We start from the raw sequence: 26,283 nt of genomic DNA, 5'->3' as shown, positions 1-26,283 counted from the left end.
TCAACCACTAAAGCAGACCTTCCAAAATAGTGGGGTGTGGTGAGGTGTCAGGGGGGACTTTTAGTATGGAGGTAGCGACTTGTCCAGGGTGTACGCCGCCTTCCGCCCGAATGCAGCTGAGATAGCCTCCAGCGACCCCCCGCGATCACAAAAGGGACAAGCGGTAGAAAAAGGATGGATGGGTTTTGGATTTTTCTACGTTTCCCATAATGCATTGCCGGTAGCCATATTGATAGGCTTTGTTTCTAAACTCGCTCATTGTTGTTGATCATTCATCAGGTGAAACGACGACATGTGCAATTGTCAACTGCCACAACAATCGAGGTATCTCGAGGTACTTTTATCACATTTCACAGTCACAGCGTATTTCTGGACAGATGACAAGGGCTGAAAAGAAGAGTGAATAGCTATGGGTGCCGAATGTTAAAGTTCAGTCACACTTTTCTGGAAGATATATGTCTCACATAAGAGCTATCAGTAGTTGTTTCCTTTTGATGAAAAAAAAAAAAGAGATAAATGATGAGTACTTTGAAAGGAATGTCTCCTCAAGATCTCTTCAAGTAGTCGTAAACTCATCTAGTGAACACGGTAGGTCATGAGGATGTATAAAATAATTGAGAACAACTGCCAGTGGCCATTTTTATTAGTATTACCGGAACATTTTAATTTATCGAGGCTCAATCTGTGATCGTGAATAATGGCAATGAGAACAAATCTACTGATGAGTGTCAGACAGAGACGTACAAAGACAAACGTTAATGACACAACTTTTATTGTTAACTGGGTGTACACATCTCTTTCGTTGTTTGAGTAAATCATTTTGCACAACCAGACCGCCATCACAATCTCTGGGTTGTCTTTGCAACCCTTCCCTAACACATTTGCATGTCAAACAGCAAAAACATAGACAAAACAACCTTGTCGCTTTCATCAAGTCTCACAGTTTAATCATTCACAGTCACCTCTCTACATAACATAAATCCTTGTTACCCTCTAACCTTGGCTTTTTATTGATTACAGAAATATTGCTGTGACTCTTTATTAAAGAAACAGAAAGGGAATAATGTGAACAGCTGTATCAAACCTATACACTTCTCTATATTTACACAAAGTGAGCAATCATCTATGTACATGCTACATACTTCCACTCACTGGGTAAAGGAGTAGTTCTGACAGGCCGAGAGCAAGGATCTCATTCAAATCAAAGTCAAAGGTGATCCCAGGTCAGGGTCTGAGCAACTCTATTCAATACCCATAATCCATCTCACTGATACAGTACATGTTGACGTGTTGGTTTACTGGTGTGTGAAAGAGCTGTGCTTGGAGGTTTCTGGCAGCTTAACAGGGTGTCAGAGAGCTTCAAGTCCCGCTAACTACTCAATACCTGTTTCTACAAATGACTGCAAGTTGTCATTTGGTCCCAAAGCACTGCATCACATTGTTGTCAATCATATTTCTATTTCTATCACTGGGGTGTGTTGGGAAAACCATTAGATCATGTGCCGCACAAACATATCTGGCGGTGTTCCTTTGCCAGCTATTTCACATACCCGCTGAAAACATGTTTAAAACACAAACATGCTTGAAGACGGCAAGAGGAGACATTAGGTAGTCTCGTCTAAATAACAAAAAGCGAGGAACAGAAAAGTCTGATGCAAACAAAGGAACTTTAGGCCACCATATTTGGCTCTAGCAGGGGTTTCACACTGGTTCAGTCGCTACTTCGCAGCACCCAAAAAACAACACGAGCAATTAAGTCCTGAGGTCAAGGAATGTGCAACACGTTCCCAGCCAGTCGCCAACTATAACAGCAGGAGCACAGCAAAGACTGAGAACAGCATTCTTGGAATTACCACTGCTTCTGACATGTAAAAAGCACTATCTTATAAACAAATAGGAATAAAATCAAGTGTAAAAATAGGCAATGCACATGAAGCTATAGGCTTGGAGAGGGCTGAGGGCTGTTGAATCATCTACTGGTGATTCAAAGAGGTAAAATTGGGTGCAAAGACAACAGTTGAACAACAATGCCTGTAATATCGCACACAATAAATTGTGTGTCAAGGCCAAGGGGGTATCTAAGGATAAGCAGGTGAGGACTTATACACTTTCTTTACCTCTTTGTCCTCACTGGAGTGTTCTTTACAGTGTCCATGATTGTAGTGACCCTATTTGTAGTATCCTAATTCATCTGATTAGTTTCTTTTTTAAGTATACCATGTTAGATTCTTAATAACTCACGTGTACTTTAAACCCAACTGTGCCAGATGAGGTAAAGTATCGACAGCTTCGCCAATAAGGTGCTAAAACTCCACTGATACACACAATTAATTGTCAAGTGAAAGAAAGGTGGTTGTGTTTGTGTGTATGCACGAGAGACATGGCGAGAGAGAATGATTGTGTGTGTGTTGCTGATCATATAATAAAGGGCCTTGATGAGGTGCAATATCCCAAGTTTGGGTTCGGGCCGAGGCATTTCAAGAGCCGATAAAACAGCTCAGTCTCTTTATGTACAGCAACAGTCCAACAGAGTAGGGAAGATACATAAGAGAGTGAGGAAGTTTAGGTCAAGCTCTGTTCCAACAGCCCATGACGTCAACACTGCCCTCTTCTGGACAGCAGCAGTAATAGCAGCAAGGAGAATCTGGAACTCTCCCACTTTTTTCCTCTGGGGTCTCAGACATTTCTTGTTCGTCCTTTTCTGTCTTCAGGGAAGATAATTATTCTTGTACTGTATGTATGGATCAGTCAATCCCTGTTCTGTTCTCGTTTCTATATGTGTGCGTGTGTGTTGATTGTTAATCTTCAAGTGAAAGTGTGTCGCTCCTTCAGTGTGTATGGAGTGGTCGGTGAAGGTACATATCTGGCAGGCCTGCTCCACAAGTCACCAACACCCCTCACTTTTGGGACCATCAGCCAACACTAAAACAGCACACTCTGCCTCCTGCTCTTCCCCTGAGCTGAAAGACAGAAAGAGACACAACTCAAACTAAAACAGGTTTTATTGCATGAAAGCCATGATATGAAATACAAACTATATGATTAATTACTGTGGTTGACATATAAACATTATACCAGTGATTACGTCTTTTATTCCCAAGGCATATCCTCATGTGAGCTGTCTCCAACATTTTGAAGGTTCTCCCTCAGATTTGGCTTTAGGAATTTAATTTGGTGATTGGCAATAATGTTGGAAATATATCAAACAAGCCAAGACAGTCAACTTTTTTTTTTAAATCAATGGGTGATAAAAATATACAAGACTGTTTCATATTGGGAATAACAAACGTAGAAAATGTGAAATTTACATACAAATACGTATAATTAAAAAAACAACATTATTTTAATATAATTATTGTGTCATGATTATAATAATAATTTTAATTTATTTACAAAAGGGCGGTATAGCTCAGTTGGTAGAGTGGCCATGCCAGCAACTTCAGGGTTCCAGGTTAAATCCCCACTTCCGCCATACTCGTCACTGCTGTTGTGTCCTTGGACAAAACACTCTACCCACCTGCTCCCAGTGCCACCCACACTGGTATAAATGTAACTTAGATATTGGGTTTCAGTATGTAAAGCACTTTGAGTCATTACAGAAAAGCGCTATATAAATATAATTCACTTCACCTAACTACTCTACAAAAGCCATAGTACGTGTCAATTTATTGTGTAAAAAATGAGGTCACATCTTTGTGTTTTTTCCACCCATTTGTGGCACCTCCATTACGTTCAAAATGCTTTGGAAGGCATTCTGAAGATATCCTTAAAGTTTTCAATTCATTTGTCAAATGGTCAATGACTTAAGTCTTGAACGTGCCCCTGCAAAGATGTTTTGCTCAAATGGCAGCAATGTTTTTCAGCCAACATTGCTCGAATTTTACAGACGAGCTCCATGCTTTGGAATCGAAGCAGTGCCAAAAATCTTTGCGCGTAAAAACGGCCTTTATGCGCATTCGCCGACTCAATTTGCCTGTGCGCTACACCTGCGTACACCTGTGCGTCTTCCCTGTGCGCATGGCGTCTATTTGCTTGTGCACGGACTCTGCGCACTTACAGTGTGTCTTTCTTCTCTCCTCTCATGCAACATTCCTCCTTTTTGGCAAGTGGGGGCGTGTATTTAAGACACGGCCCAGAAACAGCTATCTTTTTTCATTGGTCACTTTAAAGTAAGTTAAGTAGGTACATTTGATCTATAAAGCGCTTTTCACAGATAAACTCACAGAGCGCTGTTATACAACAATTCATTTTAAAACAACAGGGTCAACATCATAAAAAAGGATACAAAGTGGATTAAAAATTATACTTAAAAGGTGCATTAAAGGGCCTACTGAAACCCACTACTACCGACCACGCAGTCTGATAGTTTATATATCAATGATGAAATATTAACATTGCAACACATGCCAATACGGCCGGTTTAGTTTACTAAATTGCAATTTTAAATTTCCCACAGAGTTTCCTGTTGAACACGTCGCGGAATGATGACGCGTGTTTGTGACGTTATTGGTTGGAGGGGACATATTAGCCAGCACCACTTGTGGCTAAAAGTCTTCTCTTTTTATCGCGCAATTACACAGTATTTTGAACTCTGTGTTGCTGAATCTTTTGCAATTTGCTCAATTAATAATGGAGAAGTCAAAGTACAAAGATGGAGTTGGGAAGCTTTAGCCTTTAGCCACACAAACACAAGGTGTTTCCTTGTTTAAAATTCCCGGAGGTGAAGCTTTACTATGGCTAAAAGCGGTCAAGCGAACATGGTTCCTGACCACTTGTCAACCGGCAGGTTTCGGTGAGAAAATTGTGGTAAAAAGTCGCCTCTTACCGGAGATCAGCGGAGATCAGCGGAGCTTGCGCCGTCGATGCAGCTGCCGTGACTTCCCTCAGAGACTGGCGTCAACACACGCGTGGACACACCCCTCCGACTATCAGGTATTATTTAACTCACTAAAACACTAGCAACACAATAGAAAGGGATTTCCCAGAATTATCCAAGTAAATGTGTCTAAAAACATCTGAATCGCTCCGAATGCAAACGCCTTTTTTTTTTTAACTTTATTTTTTTATTTTTTTTTCTAGTCCTTCACTATCAATATCCTCATCCACGAATCTTTCATCCTTGCTCAAATTAATGGGGAAATTGTCGCTTTCTCGGTCTGAATAGCTCTTTTTGTTGGAGGCTCACATTATAAACAATGTGAGGATGTGAGGAGACCTCACACCGGTGACGTCATCGTCTGCTACTTCCGGTAAAGGCAGGGCTTTTTTATTAGCGACCAAAAGTTGCGAACTTTATCGTCGATGTTCTCTACTAAATCCTTTCAGCAAAAATATGGCAATATCGCGAAATGATCAAGTATGACACATAGAATGGACCTGCTATCCCCGTTTGAATAAGAACATCTCATTTCAGTAGGCCTTTAAGTAAAAAGCTTTACTAAAGAGAGACGTTTTTAAATGTTTCAACACAGTCAAGATCACGGAGGGACTGGTGCAAATTGTTCCAGAGTCTGGGAGCTATAGCCTGGAATGCCAGGTCTCCACGGGTTTTAAGACAAGTTTTCGGGATCTTTAGAAGACGCTGGCCTGAAGACCGGAGGCTGCGCCCTGAAGAGTAGGGGCATAACAAATCAGTGATGTACCGAGGGGCCCCACCATGCAACTTACGGAATGTCAGGACTAAAATGTTAAACTCAATGCGGAATTTGACTGGAAGCCAATGAAGATTGGATAAAACGGAGGTGATACGGGCTGTTCTGGGTGCAGTGGTCAAAAGTCTGGCACTCTACTGTCTCTGGTCAGAGCCAAAAGAATGAGAAAAGGCAAACAGAGTTTGTGAGCAAGCAAAAAGACAATGCAAACGCGCACACAGTTCAGGAACAAAATAAGTTTGCGCGCACAAATGAGTGGGTTTTTATGCGCAAGAGTTTTAGCACTGTTTGACACCATATCAGACTCCTTAGATTGTACACAATTTTGTGGTGATTCTTGAAATCTTAACACAATCCAATTTACCAGTTTTAACTTTGACATTAATAACAGCACCATAATGTGGTGTATTTATCAGACATAAAATAATAGCACAGGCAACATAATGTTCCTCCTTTTTTAAGAGTTACGCCAAGGAGTATTGACATATTTTAGATATGACTGCATACTCACCAGTTTAAATCAAACACTGCAACCAAAGCATTCATGCTAATAATAAAGACACACCACTTCATGGCCTTACCTAGAGGATCAACAAAAACTACATCTCTCACTGGAGAAACCTAGAGAAGACTGCAAATGAAAAGAGTATTAAATAACTCTCCCTCATATTCCCCTCTTTTCTTCCCTGACAGAAAGATTGGTAGCAGGTTTGCTCTCAGAAAAAGAGGATGGGTGAGTGAAAGTTGAGATGATGCAGGTGGGTGCAGGGCATGAAGTGTGAGGGGAAACTAGTGGTACTGAGGGAAGAGAAAAGATAATAGTAAGGAGAACATGAGAGTATGTATATGATTTTAAACAGGTGAGAATGCAAGAAGTGAAGCCTTGTTTGACTTGAACCAACAGGAGACACATAAACAAAGTGGCATTACAACAAAGATAGCAGAATTTGAACTGAAGAGAAGAAAGGGGCAAGGTGACAGCGAAATAGAAAAAAAAAAAGGATACAGACAGAGTGAAAGAAACCGTATTTACCAGAATGGTAGCAACCACTCAGCCAGTCGAAGTTGAAGAGAGATTGTGACTCTGAGGCCTGGGATTGGCCGCTTCTCTCTGGAAGTACTGCGAGGGTGCAGAGCCTAGTTTATGGGCCATCGCTTTTTAGAGTTGGGGGTCGGGAATAAAGAAGTATGCGGAGTAGGGAGCACAAAGGAGACAGAAAGTATTTAGGAAAAGATGAACATTGCAATAGAGGAGTGAATGGGTGCAGAGAAAAAGAAGAAGACAGTTTGTAAGGACAAGACAGCAGAGGCAGAAAGAAATACACAAACACACACTGACACTGAATTTGTTGGTTTGTTTGTGTGCATGTTCCCGCTTAGATATTTGAGGTATGAAGCAATTTAGTTTTTAAAAAAGGGGCCTGTATTTTTCCATTTATGTCTTTTTCATTAAATTGAAATCATGAAATCATTACATTTCTGTCATCATATGCAAACAAATCATATTTCTACAGATTTGTCTAAAATGCATTGTAAGAAACTGCAATGCTAAAACATGTTTTGTCCGGATCAGATCTTGTTTGGCATCAGGTTAAAGCAAAACAAGAACAATAAGATTTAGTTTGAGCAATTGCTGTTCATAATATCATAAGGATACATAAAAGTGACAGACCAGGACAAAGCACGCTGCACGACCATGACCACACAGCAGCATGTAAGACATAACAGAGCAAAAAGGAAGAAAGAGAAAAAAGAGAAAGGAGGCCTATCCTTGTCATATTCCCACTCGGGTGTCCTCATTGTTTGTCTTTCTTTTCTAGTTTCCCGTCTTAAGAGACTTACTTGACTCCGGGTAGACTGAAGATCTCTTCCCTGGGTCTTTCTGTAGCTGAATGCCTTTTACAGAGAAAATAGATGCAGCTGAAAACAAAAAAACAGGAAGTGAGACAGGGCAATGTGTGCATGTTTGAGTGGGAATTTCTAGGAGTAGTTAACTCACTGTCAGCCAGCGTTTGAACCTGCTCGCCCAAAGTACGGAAATATGCATGCCTGAGAGCATCCTCTGCCGAAACTCTCTGTTTTGCCTCAAACTAGAATAACACAGAGACATGAAATCAAATAGTAGTGTATTAATATGTAGGTACTGTAAATCAATTTTTACTTCAAAGGTGTAATGTTGATTACCTGCAGGAGGAGTGAAAGCAAGTCATGACCATCGTTGTCTATCCTAAATGTCAGCAAAGAACAGAGGGGAGAGGTCACTGAGATAAAATACTGAGATACATTTTAATTGAGCGCTGCAGCATTCCTGCCATCTCTACAATTTAGGAACTACACTCACTGGAAATTTAATTAGGGACATCTGCACAATCTAATACAATACAGTGCATCAACAATCTTGGTTTTACAAAGACAACAATAAGTGCACATTACAATATATACCTGGGAGCGTGGTTAACAAGTGGCTCTGCGTTGTATCGAGGGAAATTATAGGTCTTAAACTCTTCACTGGTGGTGATGCCAGGCCACGTTTCTTCTGTCGGGGTGCCTAGATGAGTTGACAGTTAAGTTTATTAGCCATTTTGTGGTAAACATACACCGTGGGCCTGATTTACTAAAAGTTTGCTCGTACTAAAACATGTGCAAACCTGATCTACTAAACTTGTGCAAAGTGAATTGCGTCCGTTAAGTGAGCAATATAAGGTGTGCAATCCATTTTGAGTGGCATGGATGGTAAAGCGGCTGTGCCAGAAATTTGAGGGTTCTAAGTTCAATTACCGCTCCCGCTATCGTAGTCCTTGGGCAAGACACTTTAGCCACCTACTCCTAGTGCCACCGACACTGGTTTAAATGTAACTTAAAGCAGTAGATAATGGGTTTCACTATGTAAAGCGCTTTGAATCACCAGAGAAAAGCGCTATATAAATATAATCCACTTCACTGATATGCAAAATATATGCTAATCATATTGAGAGAGGATGCAAATGTAATTATTAAGCATGCGCAATGTGAATTATCAACAATCATCACCGTTTTGCTTTGCACTATTTTGCGTTTTATTCAGCATGCATCGGAAGGACGTGCAAACTGACAGTTCCACACGCGGCTGCAGGATCAGTGCTCGCGCTGCATAAACAAACAATGGACAGAAGAGAATCCTCCATCCAACGTGTGTGTGTCAACATTTTGGATGGTTAAAAATAAGAATTATTTGACATATCGTCTATTCAGCAACATTATTTTATAATTCTATAGCTACTAAAGGACTTTGATGGCTGATTAAAACAAATTCAAATGCGTTTTGCTGTCCTTTATTTTTTTTAATGACGTTCCTTTTTTCCCAACATAATATATATTAGCAAAATATTTTTTAAATGAAAACAATTCTTTAAGTGTGCATTTTTTTGGCGATTTGATGAGTAAGTGCAGCCTCTTTACAATGAGCGCGTCTTCAACTATAAAAAAGAAATAAAGAAGTAGTTTCATTGTCAATGCACTAGCAGGACATCTAAAATGCCCATAAAAAGTGGTAAATGTCTCCTACTTGTTTGAAAACATAGCAAAATGCCACAGATAAAAGAGCATAATATGACTGTGCAGTAAATGAGAGGGTCTCCGTGGTGATGCCCTGTATATTACTGCAAAATCCTCATTTAAAGAAAGCGGTCTCCACCCATTTCGACAATTGTACAGGCAATATTAATCAATCGTACGCAACACGCCCACTAATAGTACATGCCATTTTATAGATTGCATACGCTGTTTAGCGCAAGATATTAAGATCTTTGTAAATCAGGCCCTGTACTGTACATTTGACAATAAAAGGAAAAAGTAATTAATATGTGTATCAGGTATTTATGTGGGCATAGGGTGACAAAAGTGAGTATTTTCAGCCTGAAATGCTCCTTGTCTCACCGAGGATGCGGAATATGAGGTGCAGTTCATCCTCCACAGTGGATCCAGGAAAGAGAGGTCTGCCTGTGATCATCTCATAAAATATGCAGCCCACACCCCTGTAGTGAAAAATATTTCGCAGAATGATTATTACACACATTAATTCATACTAAAGTGTAAATAGCGCAAAATATACACTGTTTCTATTGACTGTTATTCATAATGTAACACCTTATTGCTACATAACCTGAGAGTAGGTCATATACTGTACATTGATGGGCACATATCTCTCAAATAAATATACAGCTACAACCTGAGGCCCTTTAGTGGGACTTCTCCCAAGTACCTTCAAATACACATATTATTTTCTCAATTTCAGTGACAACTTTATAAATAATGAAAGGTCAAATGGGACAACGTTTAATAAATACATCTTTAAATAATTATTTAAACTTTTTGTTAATTTGAATTTATATTAAATACGTAAATGTGTTATTCAATATGTTACTTTTTTATGTAATTTAAGTACATTTAATTATATTTAATCATTTAGTCAATTATTTTACTATCAATGAATAATTTAATAATTGTATTAATTATTGACTTCATTATTTCAAGATTTAATTCATTATTTCATGAACATGTGTGTCAGCGCTTCATGAATATTGTATCCGTCAAACTCAGCCATCAAGTCTAAATAATTGCTTTGGTCTGAAGCTTGAAAGCCTTTCAAAACATGGTGGCTAACGAGGAGATTTATATTGCGCTTTTCTAGAATATTTAAGCTACATTTATAGCCAAAGCTGCCCTGGGGTAAACTGACGGAAACGTTGCTGCCAATTTGATCTTACGGCCTCTCCAACCACCAGTAAACATTCATACACAAGTGTGTGCAGCACTGGAAGCAAGATGGGTGAAGTGTCTTGCCCAAGGACACAATGGCAGTGGATAGGATGGCTAACTCCTGGACAGCTGCCCTACCATTAGAGCCACGCCGCCGGTTGAAAAAAAAAAAAATTAAATAACTAAATGTAAATTTCCGTTAAATAGCTTAATTGGCACAATTAATAAGACACATGTCTACCAATTAACATAAATTAATGACACATTTAATAATTATTTAAATATTGATTTATTTCATACATTTTGTCCCATTCGACCCTCCATAAAAAAACAGCATCCAAACCACTCAGTTGTAATATTTTCCAGTTTTTTAATGTCACAAACATTTTAGATTTATAAAAAAAAAACTTACAACAAAAACCTACGATTCCAGTTTTTATGTGTTTTTGCTCACCACATATCTATAGGCGTAGAGTACTCAGTGGAGCCTAGAAGCACATCTGGAGGTCGGTACCATAATGTCACTACTTCATTGGAGTAGGTCTTTGTGGGGACAGACTTGGCCCGTGCCAAACCTTAGTTAAAGAAGAAAAGCAAGCAGACAATAGCAAATATATTGAATTACAGTAGTTAACAATCTAGGACAAACCTTTAATATGCTAAAATACTGTCAACAGAAATCAACAAAAACTTGACTGAGCTAATTTGGTTTGAGCGTAGCACTGCGAGTCTGCACCATCCGAAAGCAGAATGAGTCGATAACTCCAGCAAAGGACGTTAAAATAATATCTGCATCAGCTGGTAGGAAATAGGGTAAAAGTCCACTCTCCAAGGTAAATGCTGTAAATTATTACTACATTACTTCATTAAACTACTGTAGTTAATAGTGCTACATGTAATTGTACTGTTTTTATTTCCATTACTATTTCTTATCTACAAGTTAGTTTTTCTTCTTAAAAGGCATAATACATGTTAAAAACTGTGGTGTTGGGTGAGGGGGTGGCGGGGTGCAAGCATTTATTAAATTGTACATGTTAAACATTTTTTATTTTTTAAAATATATGGGCTGAGTAAGTAAAACTACATCAGCCAGTGACAAATACAAGAAACTCAAGCCGAATAGAACTGTGCATGGAAAATTATTCAAAGAACTATTAGGAAAATCAAACATTATTTTGCAGAAAAATAAACTTATTAAATACGTGATCTTTCTGACAAATTACTGTAGATACACACATATATACATAAATGCACATACATATATAATAAATGATAAATGGGTTGTACTTGTATAGCGCTTTTCTACCTTCAAAGTACTCAAAGCGCTTTGACACTACTTCCACATTTACCCATTCACACACACATTCACACACTGATGGAGGGAGCTGCCATGCAAGGCGCCAACCAGCACCCATCAGGAGCAAGGGTGAAGTGTCTTGCTCAGGACACAACGGACGTGACGAGGTTGGTTCTAGGTGGGATTTGAACCAGTGACCCTCGGGTTGCGCACAGCCACTCTCCCACTGCGCCACGCCGTCCCTATATATATATATATATATATACACATTCATATACAGTATACATACGTTTATATATATACACAGTACATATATGTATGTATATATATATATACACACACATATATCTGTATATCTACATTAATATGATTAAAGATTAATCACATCCAAGTTAAGGCTTACCCCGGAAGACGCGCAAATTGATAAACACGGCCAATTTTGCTTCAAAACAGAACAGTAGATAAAACTGAGGTTACTAGTTAGTATCGCAGCAACAAACGTTCCTATCATCAGCGCACCTCAAGTTTAAAAAAACATCTTATAGATAAACATGTACATACTTATACATTTACAGTTAATAAAAGCAGGTTTTTAGAACGAGGCGCTAACATGAGAGGCAGTGTTTGTTACGTAGATAACTGCGGTTTTAACAGAAGACAATGTGCTGACGTCGCCGTCGCTTGAGTCATCCAAAGTTATCTCATGCTGTGCGCACTAATGTTTCTGCTAGTATTTCCTGATAGTATGAAAAACACACTTTGCAAATATTGCAAGTTGCCCTATTGTCATCTTTTCTCGTGAATAACTTTTGAGCTTTTGTGCCGCCGTGCATTGTGACGTAATGCACACCTTTAGGAATCCCACAATTCCTAGGAATCGAAACATTGGGTTCACTCTCGATACCCATTTCTAATCACAACTGTTATATAATAAGTTGAAAGCAAAATAATAATGTAAATATCTCTGTATTATGTAATTGGATATTTGTTTTTGTTTTTAAATATTGTATTTTCCAGACCATAAGGAGCACCGGATTATAAGGCGCACCGCCGATGAATGGTCTATTATTGATCTATTTTCATATATCAGGCGCATCAGATTACAGGACGCATTAAAGGAGTCATATTATTATTATTTATTTTCTAAATTGAACTTCCTTGTTGTCTACATAATATGTAATGGTGGTTCTTTGGTCAAAATTTTGCATGGATTATGTTTTAAAGATCATCTTTAAGCCGCTTTCTGACAGTCGCTTCCAGAAGCACCGTTTTGCTCGCTTTCGGCAGCGTTTTCTCCCCATTATCTTTGTTGTAGCGGTGTAGTGTGCAAGGACAAAAGTGGAAGAAGTGTCAAAAGATGGAGCTAACTGTTTTAATGACATTCAGACTTTACTTAAATTAATAACAGAGAAGCATCTCCTCATCCGGGAACAACAACGGCGGTAATGTGTCCAATGAAAAACCGTCCGACCAGAACTCTAATAACTAAACTTCCTTGGGTGAATTATGTAAACTCACTACATTGGTAAGTTTTAGCGCTTTCATGGCAAGTTTACTGACAGATATGAGTAAGAAATGTACGCTACGTTATATTAGAAATGGCAACAGCTGAGGATGAATGTCCTATAACAAGAAAATATAAAAAAAGAAGAAGCTCGTGTCCGTGAGGACTACGGTGTCCCCACGGACTACAAAGGGGGAAGCGCACAATTTTTCAGGATTCATGCCGATCCCAAAAACAGCAAAAACAGATCAGCAGGTACCAGAAGGTAAAAAAGTTGCTTTTGCATAATATTTTGAATTAAAACGTCAGATAATATGTCCTACCTTATACACACACCATAATAATACTCATATGTTGAAGCACCTCAAATGGTGCAGTTGACACTTATCTCTTATATTTGACTGCCATCTACTGGTCACACTTATCATTACATCATGTACCAAATAAAATTGCTTCGAGGTGGGTAAGCTCAAACAAACTTATTCCTTACATTAGGCGCACCGGATTTTAAGGGGAGTTTTGAGGAAAAAAAAGGATTTTAGTCCGGAAAATACGGTAAGTAATCAAAAAACATATTGACTTAAAGCATGGCTGTACCAAAGTCTGCCAGTTTCAGCTCTCCCTTCTCGTTGATGAGTAGGTTCTGAGGTTTGAGATCCCTGTGAAGGACCTTTCTTCGGTGGCAGTAAGCCAAACCTCGTAACAGCTGAAATAAAAAGATCTGTCGAGGACATAGTAAGAATATGATCCTATTCAGCTTTGGAGCGCTTCACATCTCTAATCACATTAATTAGCATGGCTTACCTTGACATTTTGTACACTCATTATGCTCCCACAGTCATCCATGTACTGCTTCAGATCTTTCTCCTGATGGCACAAACATGATCCAATGTTAATATTTAGCTTACTGTTCCATTAGTATAGCCCTAAATGCATATACAGTCAAGCGCACTCACCAGATATTCAAACACAAGTGTCAGGCACTTGTCAGTGTGGATAATGTCATGGAGAGTGACAATATTGGCGTGCTTCAAGTCTTTCAATAGAGACACTACAAGACAGAGACAAGAGAGAGTGACAGTCAAACCCAAACGGCAAACTCAGCTGTAAAGCAATCGCGCTGACGGTAGCGTTAAACCTTCTCTGATAGCTGTGCACGGCGCTCCCTCTTCGTGCTCCAGTCGGATCTCTTTTAAAGCCACCAAGTTGTCTGTTAGCTTGCTTCTCCCCTTAAAAACTGTAGCATATGTTCCCTGGCAAGAAAAGTACATTTGATATCAAAAAAGTCAACTATATGTACAGTACTTTACAAGTATTTTTGGCAATATTCTCAAATCATCTTACCTCTCCTAATTTGTCTAGTTTGATGTAGGTCTCGAGCTTCCCAAAACCAATTTCGGACTAAAAAGAAAGACAGAATGAATGAGTAACAGCACTGTACAATAGAAATATGGCTAAAAAAATAAAGGTAACCCTGTGATGCTCAAGGTAAATATAATTTAATATAATATAATTTTGCCGAACAAGTTTTAGAAAAAAATTGTTACAGCTTCCAGAATTATTAAACGGAGAGTGTTTCTTCTTAGTTCTCTTTGCAAATAACATCTTCTGATGAGGTAGACCAGTTTTTACATTTAAAAAAGCTATTAAAACGGCAAATGTCTTATTGTAAATAAAGGTAGGTCAGCCACTATCTTTAAGGCAACTACATTTTAAATATTGCAATTCTTCTTTGCACCCATACCACTGATGAATTATATTTAAGTGAATTATATTTATATAGCGCTTTTTCCTAAAGTGTCTCAAAGCGCTTTACATAGTGAAACCCAATATCTAAGTTACAATTAAACCAGTGTGGGTGGCACTGGGAGCAGGTGGGTAAAGTGTCTTGCCCAAGGACACAACGGCATTGACTAGGATGGGAGAAGCGGGGATCGAACCTGCAACCCTGAAGTTGCTGGCACAGCCGCTCTACCAACCGAGCTATACCGCCCCACATGATGGTGACATTTACACTGAAGGGGTTTGAATCAGCAGACCCCCATTATGCGTGTATGTGCCAAAACATCAGCTCAGTCTTCGGTACACTCACATTGTGTTGCTGGCCTCTTGCACCTTCACATAAGCTAGCACATTTCAAGATACAAAAAGAGGAGGCACTATTTTAATTGTAAGCTGATGTAAGCAACTATTATAGACTTTGACTGTATGAATATGGTCTGAGAAATAATCATGATTTCAAAATGATCATGACAATTATGTATTGATTAATTCTACAACAAAAACATTTTTCAGAGATTTTTTGTTCTTTATCATTGTCACAAATATCACTAATCAAATAACATAATACTGCTACAAAATACTAAATACTAACAACATTATTATTGCTAATAAATACTTTACCTGCTAATTGTATTATTAATACACAGACTAAGATTAACTTTATTAAAACTTCAGGGGAAAACCTTACTTAAGTGGAAAATAAACACAAGTGTTATTGTTATCAAATGTCATTCATACCTATTTATTCATTTTTAATAATCTATGTTATGCTGTTTTGATACTAACTGGAAGGCACCTAATTAGATCATTTGGTATAGTGCTGTTATTCTATTATTATTATTATTACCGTATTTTTCTGAGTATTAGACGCTCCGGGGTATAAATCGCACCTGCCGATAATGCATAAGTAGAAGTATAAGAGTATAAGTCGCATTTTTTGGGAAAATGTATTTGATAAAACCCAACACCAAGAATAGACATTTGAAAGGCAATTTAAAATAAATAAAGAATAGTGAACAACAGGCGGAATAAGTGTACGTTATATGACGCATAAATAACCAACTGTGAAGGTGCCTGGTATGTTAACGTAACATATTATGGTAAGAGTCATTCAAATAACTATAACATATAGAACATGCTGTACGTTTACCAAAAAATCTGTCATTCCTAATTGCTAAATCCGATGAAATCTTATACGTCTTGTCTCTTACGTGAATGAGCTAAATAATATTACTTGATATTTTACGGTAATGTGTTAATAATTTCACACATACAGTAAGTCGCTCCTGAGTATAAGTCGCACCCCCGGCCAAATTATGAAAAAAACTGACTTACAGTCCGAAAAATACAGTATTATATTATTCTGGCTGTATTAACTTTCAATGCCTAAAGTTTATTCAACACAGCCAAGAATAAGCAATCTCTAATGTTAAAAGGTGACTGAATGAACACTTTGACAGGAGTTCCTGTTGCTGTTTGTTTACATTGTACTGACTCAACACTAAACTACCATTTGTAAGTGACATGCTTATATTTAACTTCCTACTAACTAATTTGTTATTTAGTTAGTACTGGCCAGTAACATAATTTAACTCAGTTATTATGCCTTTCCCTTTACATTGATTTGTAAAACTGTACCCAATTTGCCGTAACTATCTTTTGGTAGGTTTTGCAAATGGGTGAGCAATAGTCTTCAATGACTTCCTGGTCATTATTAAATACCTGAAATATTCCCATGTTGCCGACTTCATCTTTTTTGTGAGGCGTGTGAACAATTCTGCCTTGTCCTGCTGCCATTTTAAGCTATCGTAGCTTGTCTCTTAATAAATGCGATAAAAGCATGTGCATCCCTGGGGTAACTTTGTTTTCGTTCAATGCAGGTTATGCAGAAAATAACGTACCAGCATAATGTCCGTTTAAAGCAGGGGTCCCCAAACCTCGGCCCACCAGCGTCCAAAATCCAGCCAAGTTTAAAAAATAAATAAATAAATATATATATTATATATATATATATATATATATTATATATATATATATATATATATATATATATATATATATATATATATATATATATATATATATATATATATATATATATACATAATATATATATAATATATATATATATATATATATATATATATATATATATATATATATATATATATATATATATTAGGGGGTGTAACGGTACATGTATTTACATGGGTTTCGGTTCGGTAAGGGGGTGTACCGAACGAGTTTCTAAGCTAAAGTCTTAACAAGCTGCTTTGCTTCTTCTGCCTCTGTCTCAGCAACCAGCATTGTCCCACCCACACAACCATCTGATTGGTTACATATATAGCGATAACAGCCAATCAGATAAAAATATAACATTTACATAATAAAAATCAACTACAGGCTTCCCAAATGCTGTGATGAGTTGACTTGAAACTATTTAATGTTGCACTTTTTATATGTAGAAGAAAAGTTTTGTCATTTTATTTAATCTGAGCAACAATTTGAGGCAGTTTAATGTTGATTAACGTGGGCATAATTGTTGTAGTGTTCCCAATGTTAAAAGGATAAAGCCATTGTTTACAAATTTGGTAAATAAATAACCCAAAAATTTATATTTTGTTGTTTTCTTACAGTACCGAAAATGAACCGAGGTACATATCGAACCAAAATATTTGTGTACCGTTACACAAATATTATATATATATATATATATATATATATATATATATATATATATATATATATATATATACACTGTATATATAAACATGTATCTTTTTTAATATCATTTTTTAGAATTCGTTCTTTCTAATCCATTTTCTACCGCTTGTTACTTTTGGTGTCTCCTAGCAGCTCAGGCATATCATATTGTCTAAAAATAAAAATTTTTTATATGTATATATATCAGGTATTTCCCTCACATTCATTTATTTGTGGCGGCCCGTCACGAAAGAATTACGGCCGCCACAAATTAAAATAATTTAAAAAAACAAAAACATATATATATATATATATATATATTTTTTTTTTTTCCGGCTTTTGACTCACTCAACCGTTCATAAAAGCAATGGGACTCTGTGTGTGAATGGAGCTTGTAGTTACATATTATATAGCTCGATTGGTAGAGTGGCCGTGCCAGCAACTTGAGGGTTGCAGGTTCGATTCCCGCTTCCGCCATGCTAGTCACTGCCGTTGTGTCCTTGGGCAAGACACTTTACCCACCTGCTCCCAGTGCCACCCACACTGGTTTAAATGTAACTTAGATATTGGGTTTCACTATGTAAAGCGCTTTGAGTCACTAGAGAAAAGCGCTATATAAATATAAGTCACTTCACTTCACAAATATGTAAATATTATATAAATATGTATATAAATATGTTCATAAAGTGTTGTAATTATATACCAACTCTGCGTTCTTCTTGGTCATCGCCGCCGCCGCTGCTGCCACCTGATCAGTGGAACTATCTTGGAGAGTTTTTATTCAGCCGTATGTCTTTAAACTACATGCAGGTTAATGTTGTTAATATATATACACATTTGTTTTTACAAAATTCATTTTGTTACGCAAAACTACGACAAGTGGACAGACTCTTTTAAACGTATTTACAGAGGCGTATGAAGCCGGACTCGAAGCAAAGACTACAGCTGCTTACTACTCTGAGATTTCGTTGGAGAAATGTGAAATAAAGGAGGCAGTAAACAAGCGGAACAAAGGTAAAAAAAAACATCAAACATAAACAATTTCTGTGACACTCCATTAGTGTAGTTGCTAACATCGATCCGAGTAAACAGATTGCTAATGCTAACAAGCTAATGGTATAGCTTGTTTTCCGCGTGAGATAAATGCTGACATGTATTATTTATAAATTGTTATTTACAGCTGAAGTCATGAATTTATCATTTACTGAGGATGACTTTCTGACTTTTACTCAGCTTCTAATACTTGCACCTCATCCTTCTTATATATAATGTATATACAAAGTTTTGTTGTACTTATGCAATGACAATAAAGAGCTATCCTATCCAATCCTATATACCATTGTATGCCTTAAATGTTTATTGTGAAAGTGCCTGTTACTACTACATGACATATATACTTACAGCATGTATATATAGTAAAATGTTGGAGGTTTTCAGATTTTTTTTTGAGAACTTTATAGGCGGAACAAAGCAAATCCCATTATCTCCAATGTTAGCTGACTTTTGTTAGCGTTTATTTACCAGTCAGGGTGCATAAAGAGAAGAAAAACATGTGAGCGCTTATCTCACATAAGGATTGTCAATGACAGGCAAAATCCCAAAAAAGTGCAGTTCCCCTTTAAGGTCATAAATAATAGATGGATGCAGCTATGTGAAGCTGTGATACCCACAGGCTTGCCAGTGTTTATCCCTCTCACTGTCACATCTCTGCATCTGTCCGTCAGTCTTTGTCAGGGTCAATTTTGACACGCGTTGATGCTGATACGACTGGCATGGCAACACTGGAACACGCTTGAATTTCTGCAAGTGTGTGTCAGTGATGGGGGGAGGGGTTTCCAGTGACCAAGTTAGCTGATGAAGCATGTGATCTCTTTAAAGGCACGCGCAAAAGCCAACTTCAAATGTAGCTCAAACACAAGACGACACAATTACACACTGAAACGTGTGTGTATAAGCATGCATGGATACTGTAGGTCGGGCCCATCCAACTGGCGGCCCGCGGGCGTCTTCCGGCACGCCAAAGCTTTTAATTTGGCTCACCAAACAACATCCAATTAGGCTTGATGAAACTTTTCAAAACAAAGTTGCTCATGTCGCAGTATTCCCACCACCCCACACGGGGATACAGCGAAGCATATGTGTCCCAAGGAATCAGCAGTGGATGAGTAGAAGAAGATGGCACTATCGAGAACAATTTTGACAAGAACAAGGTTTGATTATATTACGCCTATACTGGCTCACCTGCACTGGCTTCCTTTGCACTTAAGATGCGATGTTCAGGTTTTACTACTTAAGTACAGAATACTAAACAGTTTAGCTCCATCCTATCTTGCTGATTGTATTGTACCATATGTACCGGCCAGAAATCTGCATTCAAAGAACTCCGGCTTATTAGTGATTCCCAGAGCCCCAAAAAAGTCTGCGGGCTATAGAGCGTTTTCTATTCAGGCTCCAGTACTCTGGAAAGCCCAACCGGTAACAGGTAGAGATGCTACCTCATTAGAATGCATTTAAGTCCATCTTAAAACTCCTTTGTATACAATAGCCTTTAAATGGACCCCCCTTTTAGACCAGTTGATCTGCCGTCTCTTTTCTGCTTTTCCTCCTTTCCTGCGGGGTGAGGTTATTAGGTGACTGCAGCTGTTCAAAGTCGGGACCCGGGGTGGACCACTCATCTGTGCATCAGTTGGGGATGTCTCTGCGCTACTGACTTGTCTACACTCAAGATGATCTCCTACTGGCCCCACTATGGAGTGGAATCTCACACTATTAACTAGATCCACTCGACGTCCATTGCACCGGTCGCCCAGGGGAGGGGATCCCCACATCTGCGGTCCCCTCCAAGGTTTCTCATTGTATCCCATTTTGTTAGGTTTTTTTCTTGCTCTGATGTGGGATCTGAGCGGAGGATGACATTGTGGCTTGTGCAGCCCTTTGAGACACTTGTGATTTAGGGCTATATAAAAAAAACTTTGATTGATTGATTGATTGTTTGAACCCTAAAAAGAATCTAACTAAATCACAAAAATCGGACTTTTAACTGTGACTGAATAAAAAAGTATAAATGTATTGAAATTGCTCACTTTGGGATGTCTTTTGTATTTGCTTTTGTGTTGTTTTTGGCTGTTTAACTCTGGTGAAAAAAATTGATTGAATACACGTAGCGCTGAATTCGACCAGCATAGGGTGATATAGCTGCACCTTAGGTTTAATTATGTTAAACCATGTGTGCAATGTTTGCTGTGTGTATTTACACTAAACCTTCTATTTAATTTATGGTACATACACAATGGACACTATGTAATGTTTACATTTTCAGTTTTACAAACCTTAGGCGTATCAAGAAAAATAACTGAGGAAGAAAAATCATTCAAAAGACGGAACACCAATCATCAACAAAACTTAGCTTCTATTTCTTCATGCTGTTAACTACCTGTGCAGCTGAACATGGTGGAAACGAGTAGTGAAGGCTGTATAATGAATTTGACTGTGTTGTGTGAAAACCGATGTGTCTACTTTGTAAATAAGTAAACATAGTCTTAATGGAATATAACCTGCAGAGGCACTTTCTAAAGAAACATCCACATTTTGATGTCTGGCCCCTGAGACCTTGGGCTCTTCAACCTGCGGCCCTCTTCATTATGTAGTTGAATAGCCCTGCTGTAGGTTCACCCTGTATTTTTTTCATAATTACTGAAAAAGATGGTTCCCTGTTTTCGAGTAGTATTTTCATTGTCTCAACATTAAACAATTAGTTTAACCCTAAGGGGACAAAGGCAGACTTTTTTGACCGTATTGCTGTATTTTGGCCATTATTTTTGACGCGTTACTCCATTATATATATTTTTTTCCAAAAGTTTTTTTTTTTTCATTTTAATTTTTAAAATTTCAATGTCCAATTATTTCACGGGTATACAATACACTGGCAGTTTTTTGACAATACCCCTAAGACAAACAGGACATATATTGTATGAGTCATTAATTTTTCAAAGTGCATAAAAACTATCTGGATTCATTAAAATAATTTTTTTGCTCAAATCCCTCAAACAACTTCAGCCCTAAACAAAAACATATGTTTTTGTATTTTATATATTTTTTAATAGTATTATGTATTTTTTTTTAATTCAGGCCTTTCTATCAAATAATGTCTCAGTTGTCAATTAATATATATTTGCATAAAATTAGTTATTTAATTAATTTCCGGCCTTCCGCCCGAATGCAGCTGGGATAGGCTCAGCACCCCTCATGATCTCAAACCGGACAAGAAGCAGAGCTTATTTAATCCTACCCCTTTTCATACCATAGCAATTGTATCCAATTTCCTTGTTCTCTGTAACAGAACAGTGAACAAATAAATAATAAATAATGTACTATAGTAAGCATAAAAAATTGAAATACATTAATAATCTTTGTCTTAATAAAAAGAAAAAATCAAGATGTTCATCAAAATTCTTGTTCTGTGTACTTTGTGAACACTTGTACATTCTTGGGTAGCAGGTTAAAGTTTGCTTAATACATAATTTTAGCTGTTTGCAAATGCACCAGATTGTTGAATTTCAATAACCATAATTTAATAAATAAAGGACTTATATGTTCTCTATATCCTGTAGATATAGAGAACTTCTGTAGATCTTTGTGTTATAAATGTTCTATATAGTGTATTCTTCTTTTTGCAAGCATTTCTCAGTCCATTTGTCATCCATGGTTGATTATTTTTCTTTTGCTGCTTACTAAGTTGTTTCAATGGACAGTTTTTGTCATAAAGTATCTCGAAGGTATTCAAAAAAATTACTATATGCATCACTTACATAATTTTGACTGTAGACATTGTCCCAACTCTGCTTTCTCAGATAATTTTTGAGAGCTGTCATACTTTGTTCTGTAAATATTCTCAGAAAAGTCTTTTTGTCATTTATGTTCCTCTTCTTGTAGTTTCCGTCGTAGATTATGAAAACTGGCAGATAGAAACTGATGTCGGATATTAGCAGGCCACTTTTGGTATTGTTATTATTCATTAGTAAAAATATTATCCGTAAGTGTTGATAATAATAGCATTTTATTATATTCTACAACACCAATTGTTATTATTATCTTGGCTGTGTGTGTGCATGTGTGTGTGTGTGTGTGTGGGGGGTGGGGGGGTGTCTGCCACACAAACAAGACAAAGGTGACTCATACACCTTCAGAAACGGTAAAAGCACATACTGTACATGTTATCAGCATGCTAAGTGGACCTACACCAGCCGCATCCCATAATTTAAATTAGCATCCTCCGCCATCACCTCTGACATGGCTCATCTCCCTCAAGCAGACTCAAGCTGCTTTTCTGTATTTGAGTGCACATCTGTGTGCGTGGTACAGCATACGTGCCTGACAGGTTCATTTCATCCCTGATGCTCCTGTGGCAGCTATGTGCATGTTTTAGGGAAATTGAAGCAACCATAAAACCAAAAGAAACTAGTGAGGTGTAATGTGTACTGGGAATAGACTCCATTACCAGACCATCACTTCATTTATATGAAACGTTTTGCAGGTGTGATAGGGAAGCGAGAGAGATTAAATAGAGAAAAATAGTTTTCTGCAAAAAAAAAAAAAAAAAAAAAAGAGGTGGCTATAATAAAGGTACAGGGGGTGGGAAGCTTGTTTTTTTTTTTTTTATTAACAAGAAATAGTTGGGTAAGAAATGCAAGCGGCGATGTGGTGAGATAAAAAAGACACCTTCCTCCTCCATCACCCACAAGCCTCGCTGGACTGTTGTGAATAATTGATGATCAAAGACAACAGACATGAAAGAAATCTGATACTGACCACCTTTGCTTGAATTACGGTGAGGAAAGATCAGATTATGGTTTCAAACATGCACATATGTTACTGGACACCTGATGCTTGCTCTCTGTTATGGTAACAAAAGACAGGCTCATTCAAAAGTCCATGGGCCATTACCATCTCTGTGCTTCTCATTTCTGGGCTTACATTTACTGATCACAAACGTGACAAGGGGCCCTTTAATAGCACCGTATTACAACAATGAAGACAAACTGGACAAAACAGAAAATAAATGCCTCAACAAAAATACGAAAGCTATGTTTTAATCAACACCCCAGGAGTTGCAGTCTTTAAAAATGTTGCTCATTAATGTGATTGTAGTTATCAGTTTGTATTGTAGAATTAATGTTGAACTCTAGTTAAGTGAGTAGACATCAGTTTCACTCAAAACAATGTTGCGTAACCAAATACAGCAAATACAGTTAAAAAGAGTCAGACACGTACGCAGTTAAAACAATTCCACCTTCATAATATATAATAATTTGTTGGAGGGTAACCTTGAATTTCAAGTCATTGTTGTTGTTCAAAACCCTATTTAAAGGGATCCTATTATGCAAAACCAACTTTTCTAAGAAGCCACGGTGGAGATATTTATAAAACAATCCTGCCTTCTTCCAAATCAACTGCAAACGAGCTGTTTGGAATTTTAGACTTAGGTGACATTTTTTGCCTTTGTTGCGTCAGTAGATATATCCATATATGGTACAGGTTTACCTGAAAAACTTTGTGCGAATCCGCCATTTTTATTCAGTTGTAGTCCAAACTTGTAGACAATAAGGTCTAGCAGTGGGAATCTTTGAGCACCTCACGACTTGATTTGATTCGATTCCGATTTCCTGAGGTGACAATTCGATTCAAAAATGATTCTTGATTGGACTCGATTCTTGTGATAAAGTATTTGATAGAAAATATCATAAAACCTTTTGAAAACAGGTTACAGGTTACAGAAGCCTATATTGGCTGCTGATGTATGACTTTTATGTGCAATGTTGCCCTAAAATATGCCTTTCTAAAAGTTTATAAAATTGTATTTACAAAAACCACAGAATGTTATTCAATCTAATAAAAGAACAAAGCAACTCCAATCCAAGCTTTACAATACTTAGGATATACATTTACAAAGCAAATAGGAAAACATACAAATACAATGCTAAAAAAATAAATACAATAAATTCTATGAAAATTAAAAATATATATATATTTTTTTAAAATTGATTCTTGAAAATAGTCAATAGATTTGGAATCAAGATTTTTTTTTAAATCGCGATTTGGATAAATCCATTATTGCATTACTGATGAAATCCTTATTTTTCTCTATCCTTTTGTTGTGGGGCTCATACATGCTCATTGAGTGGCTCATACATGCACATGCATAAAAATGTCCTCCGCTGCTGTCATTTCTAATTATAAGCAGCGGATGGTTCTGACTTATTTCTGTCAGTAGACTCGACATGGAAGTGCTAAAAACTAAAACTTGGCTGACGGGACGGAGACGAAGTTGAAGAGGTCTTGGCCTGGAGGAAGACTTAGGCTCGTAAAACAGCGCGCCCACAAAACGGCCCAAGAGACAATCAGGAAGCGGTTTGAAGATGGTCTTTACAACAAAATCTAAGCAAAATTTTGATCAAAACACCACCATCTCATGTTATGCAAACCACAGGAAAGTGTTTAAAATAAAGTGATAATATGACCCCCTTCAACAATTGTTGGGAGGTAATCTGAAAATTATAGTTGTTCAAAACTTTATTCACCTGAATGAGATGACATCGCTGCCACATTTTAGGAAAATAAAACATTTACACCTTTGAGAGTTTTAGTATTCTTTTTTTTTTTCTTTATAAATAGCTAAATAATCAGGTGTCACTACTGTTGTCCGGACTAGTCACCTCGCAAACTTTCAAACAACCACGCGCACCTCCACCTGTGATCATTGTCTTGTCCTAAATTGCAGTATTAAAGGCCTACTGAAACCCACTACTACCCACCACACAGTCAGATAGTTTATATATCAATGATGAAATATTAACATTGCAACACATGCCAATACGGCCTTTTTAGTTTACTAAATTGCAATTTTAAATTTCCCGGGACTTTTTTCTTCAAAACGTTGCGTAATGACAACGTACACACGTGACGTCACGGGCTGTTATGAATATGAGCACTGCACACACACACAGCAAAAGTCGTCTGCTTTAACGGCATAATTACACAGTATTTTGGACATCTGTGTTGCTGAATCTTTTGCAATTTGTTCAATTAATATTGGAGAAGTCAAAGTAGAAAGACGGACTTGGGAAGCTTTAGCCTTTAGCCACACAAACACACGGTGATTCCTTGTTTAAAATTCACAGACGTGAAACTTTCCTATGGATCACAGCGGACATGGATCCCGACTACATGTCAACCAGGAGGTTTCGGTGAGAAAATTGTGGTTAAAAAGTCGCCACTTACTGGATATCAGCTGAGCTTGCGCCTCCCGTACAGCTGCCGTCGACTTCCCTGAGACACTGCGCGTCAACACCCGGCTGTGAACGTACACTTCCGACTATCAGGTACTGTTAAACTCACTAAAACACTAGCAACACAAGAGAAAGATAAGGGATTTCCCAGAATTATCTTAGTAAATGTCTCTAAAAACATATGTATCTGTCTCAATGCAACGCGTTTACAATCGCGTTTTTTTTTTTTTTTTTTTTTACTTTTTTTCTTTCTAGTCCGTCGCTATCAATATCCTCAAACACAAATCTTTCATCCTCGCTCAAATTAATGGGGAAATTGTCGTT

At 37.6% G+C, this 26,283-nt stretch overlaps 1 protein-coding gene across 4 annotated transcripts in view; it reads right to left on the bottom strand.

Moving 5' to 3' along the window:
- Positions 1-755: 755 nt before the first annotated feature.
- LOC133555023 (cyclin-dependent kinase 17-like) overlaps positions 756-26,283 on the bottom strand; it is a 96,909-nt gene continuing 71,381 nt past the window's right edge. For 3 of the 4 annotated variants that reach the window (XM_061904435.1, XM_061904438.1, XM_061904437.1), the window contains 13 exons: positions 14,534-14,590; positions 14,328-14,442; positions 14,146-14,240; positions 13,994-14,056; positions 13,787-13,910; positions 10,843-10,963; positions 9,567-9,664; positions 8,094-8,199; positions 7,836-7,878; positions 7,651-7,741; positions 7,494-7,571; positions 6,685-6,806; positions 756-2,960 (listed from right to left, as the gene is read on the bottom strand). In XM_061904435.1, the coding sequence (XP_061760419.1) occupies positions 6,703-6,806; positions 7,494-7,571; positions 7,651-7,741; positions 7,836-7,878; positions 8,094-8,199; positions 9,567-9,664; positions 10,843-10,963; positions 13,787-13,910; positions 13,994-14,056; positions 14,146-14,240; positions 14,328-14,442; positions 14,534-14,590 (1,095 nt within the window). In that variant the 3' untranslated portion in view covers positions 756-2,960; positions 6,685-6,702. The remainder of the gene's footprint in view (positions 2,961-6,684; positions 6,807-7,493; positions 7,572-7,650; positions 7,742-7,835; positions 7,879-8,093; positions 8,200-9,566; positions 9,665-10,842; positions 10,964-13,786; positions 13,911-13,993; positions 14,057-14,145; positions 14,241-14,327; positions 14,443-14,533; positions 14,591-26,283) is intronic. The other variant, XM_061904436.1, reaches the window with a different exon arrangement.

Source organism: Nerophis ophidion, linkage group LG06 (assembly GCF_033978795.1).
Source record: "Nerophis ophidion isolate RoL-2023_Sa linkage group LG06, RoL_Noph_v1.0, whole genome shotgun sequence".
Lineage (NCBI taxonomy): Eukaryota > Metazoa > Chordata > Actinopteri > Syngnathiformes > Syngnathidae > Nerophis > Nerophis ophidion.
Note: the sequence above shows the minus strand (reverse complement) of the source record. Positions and strands in the feature narration are given on the sequence as shown.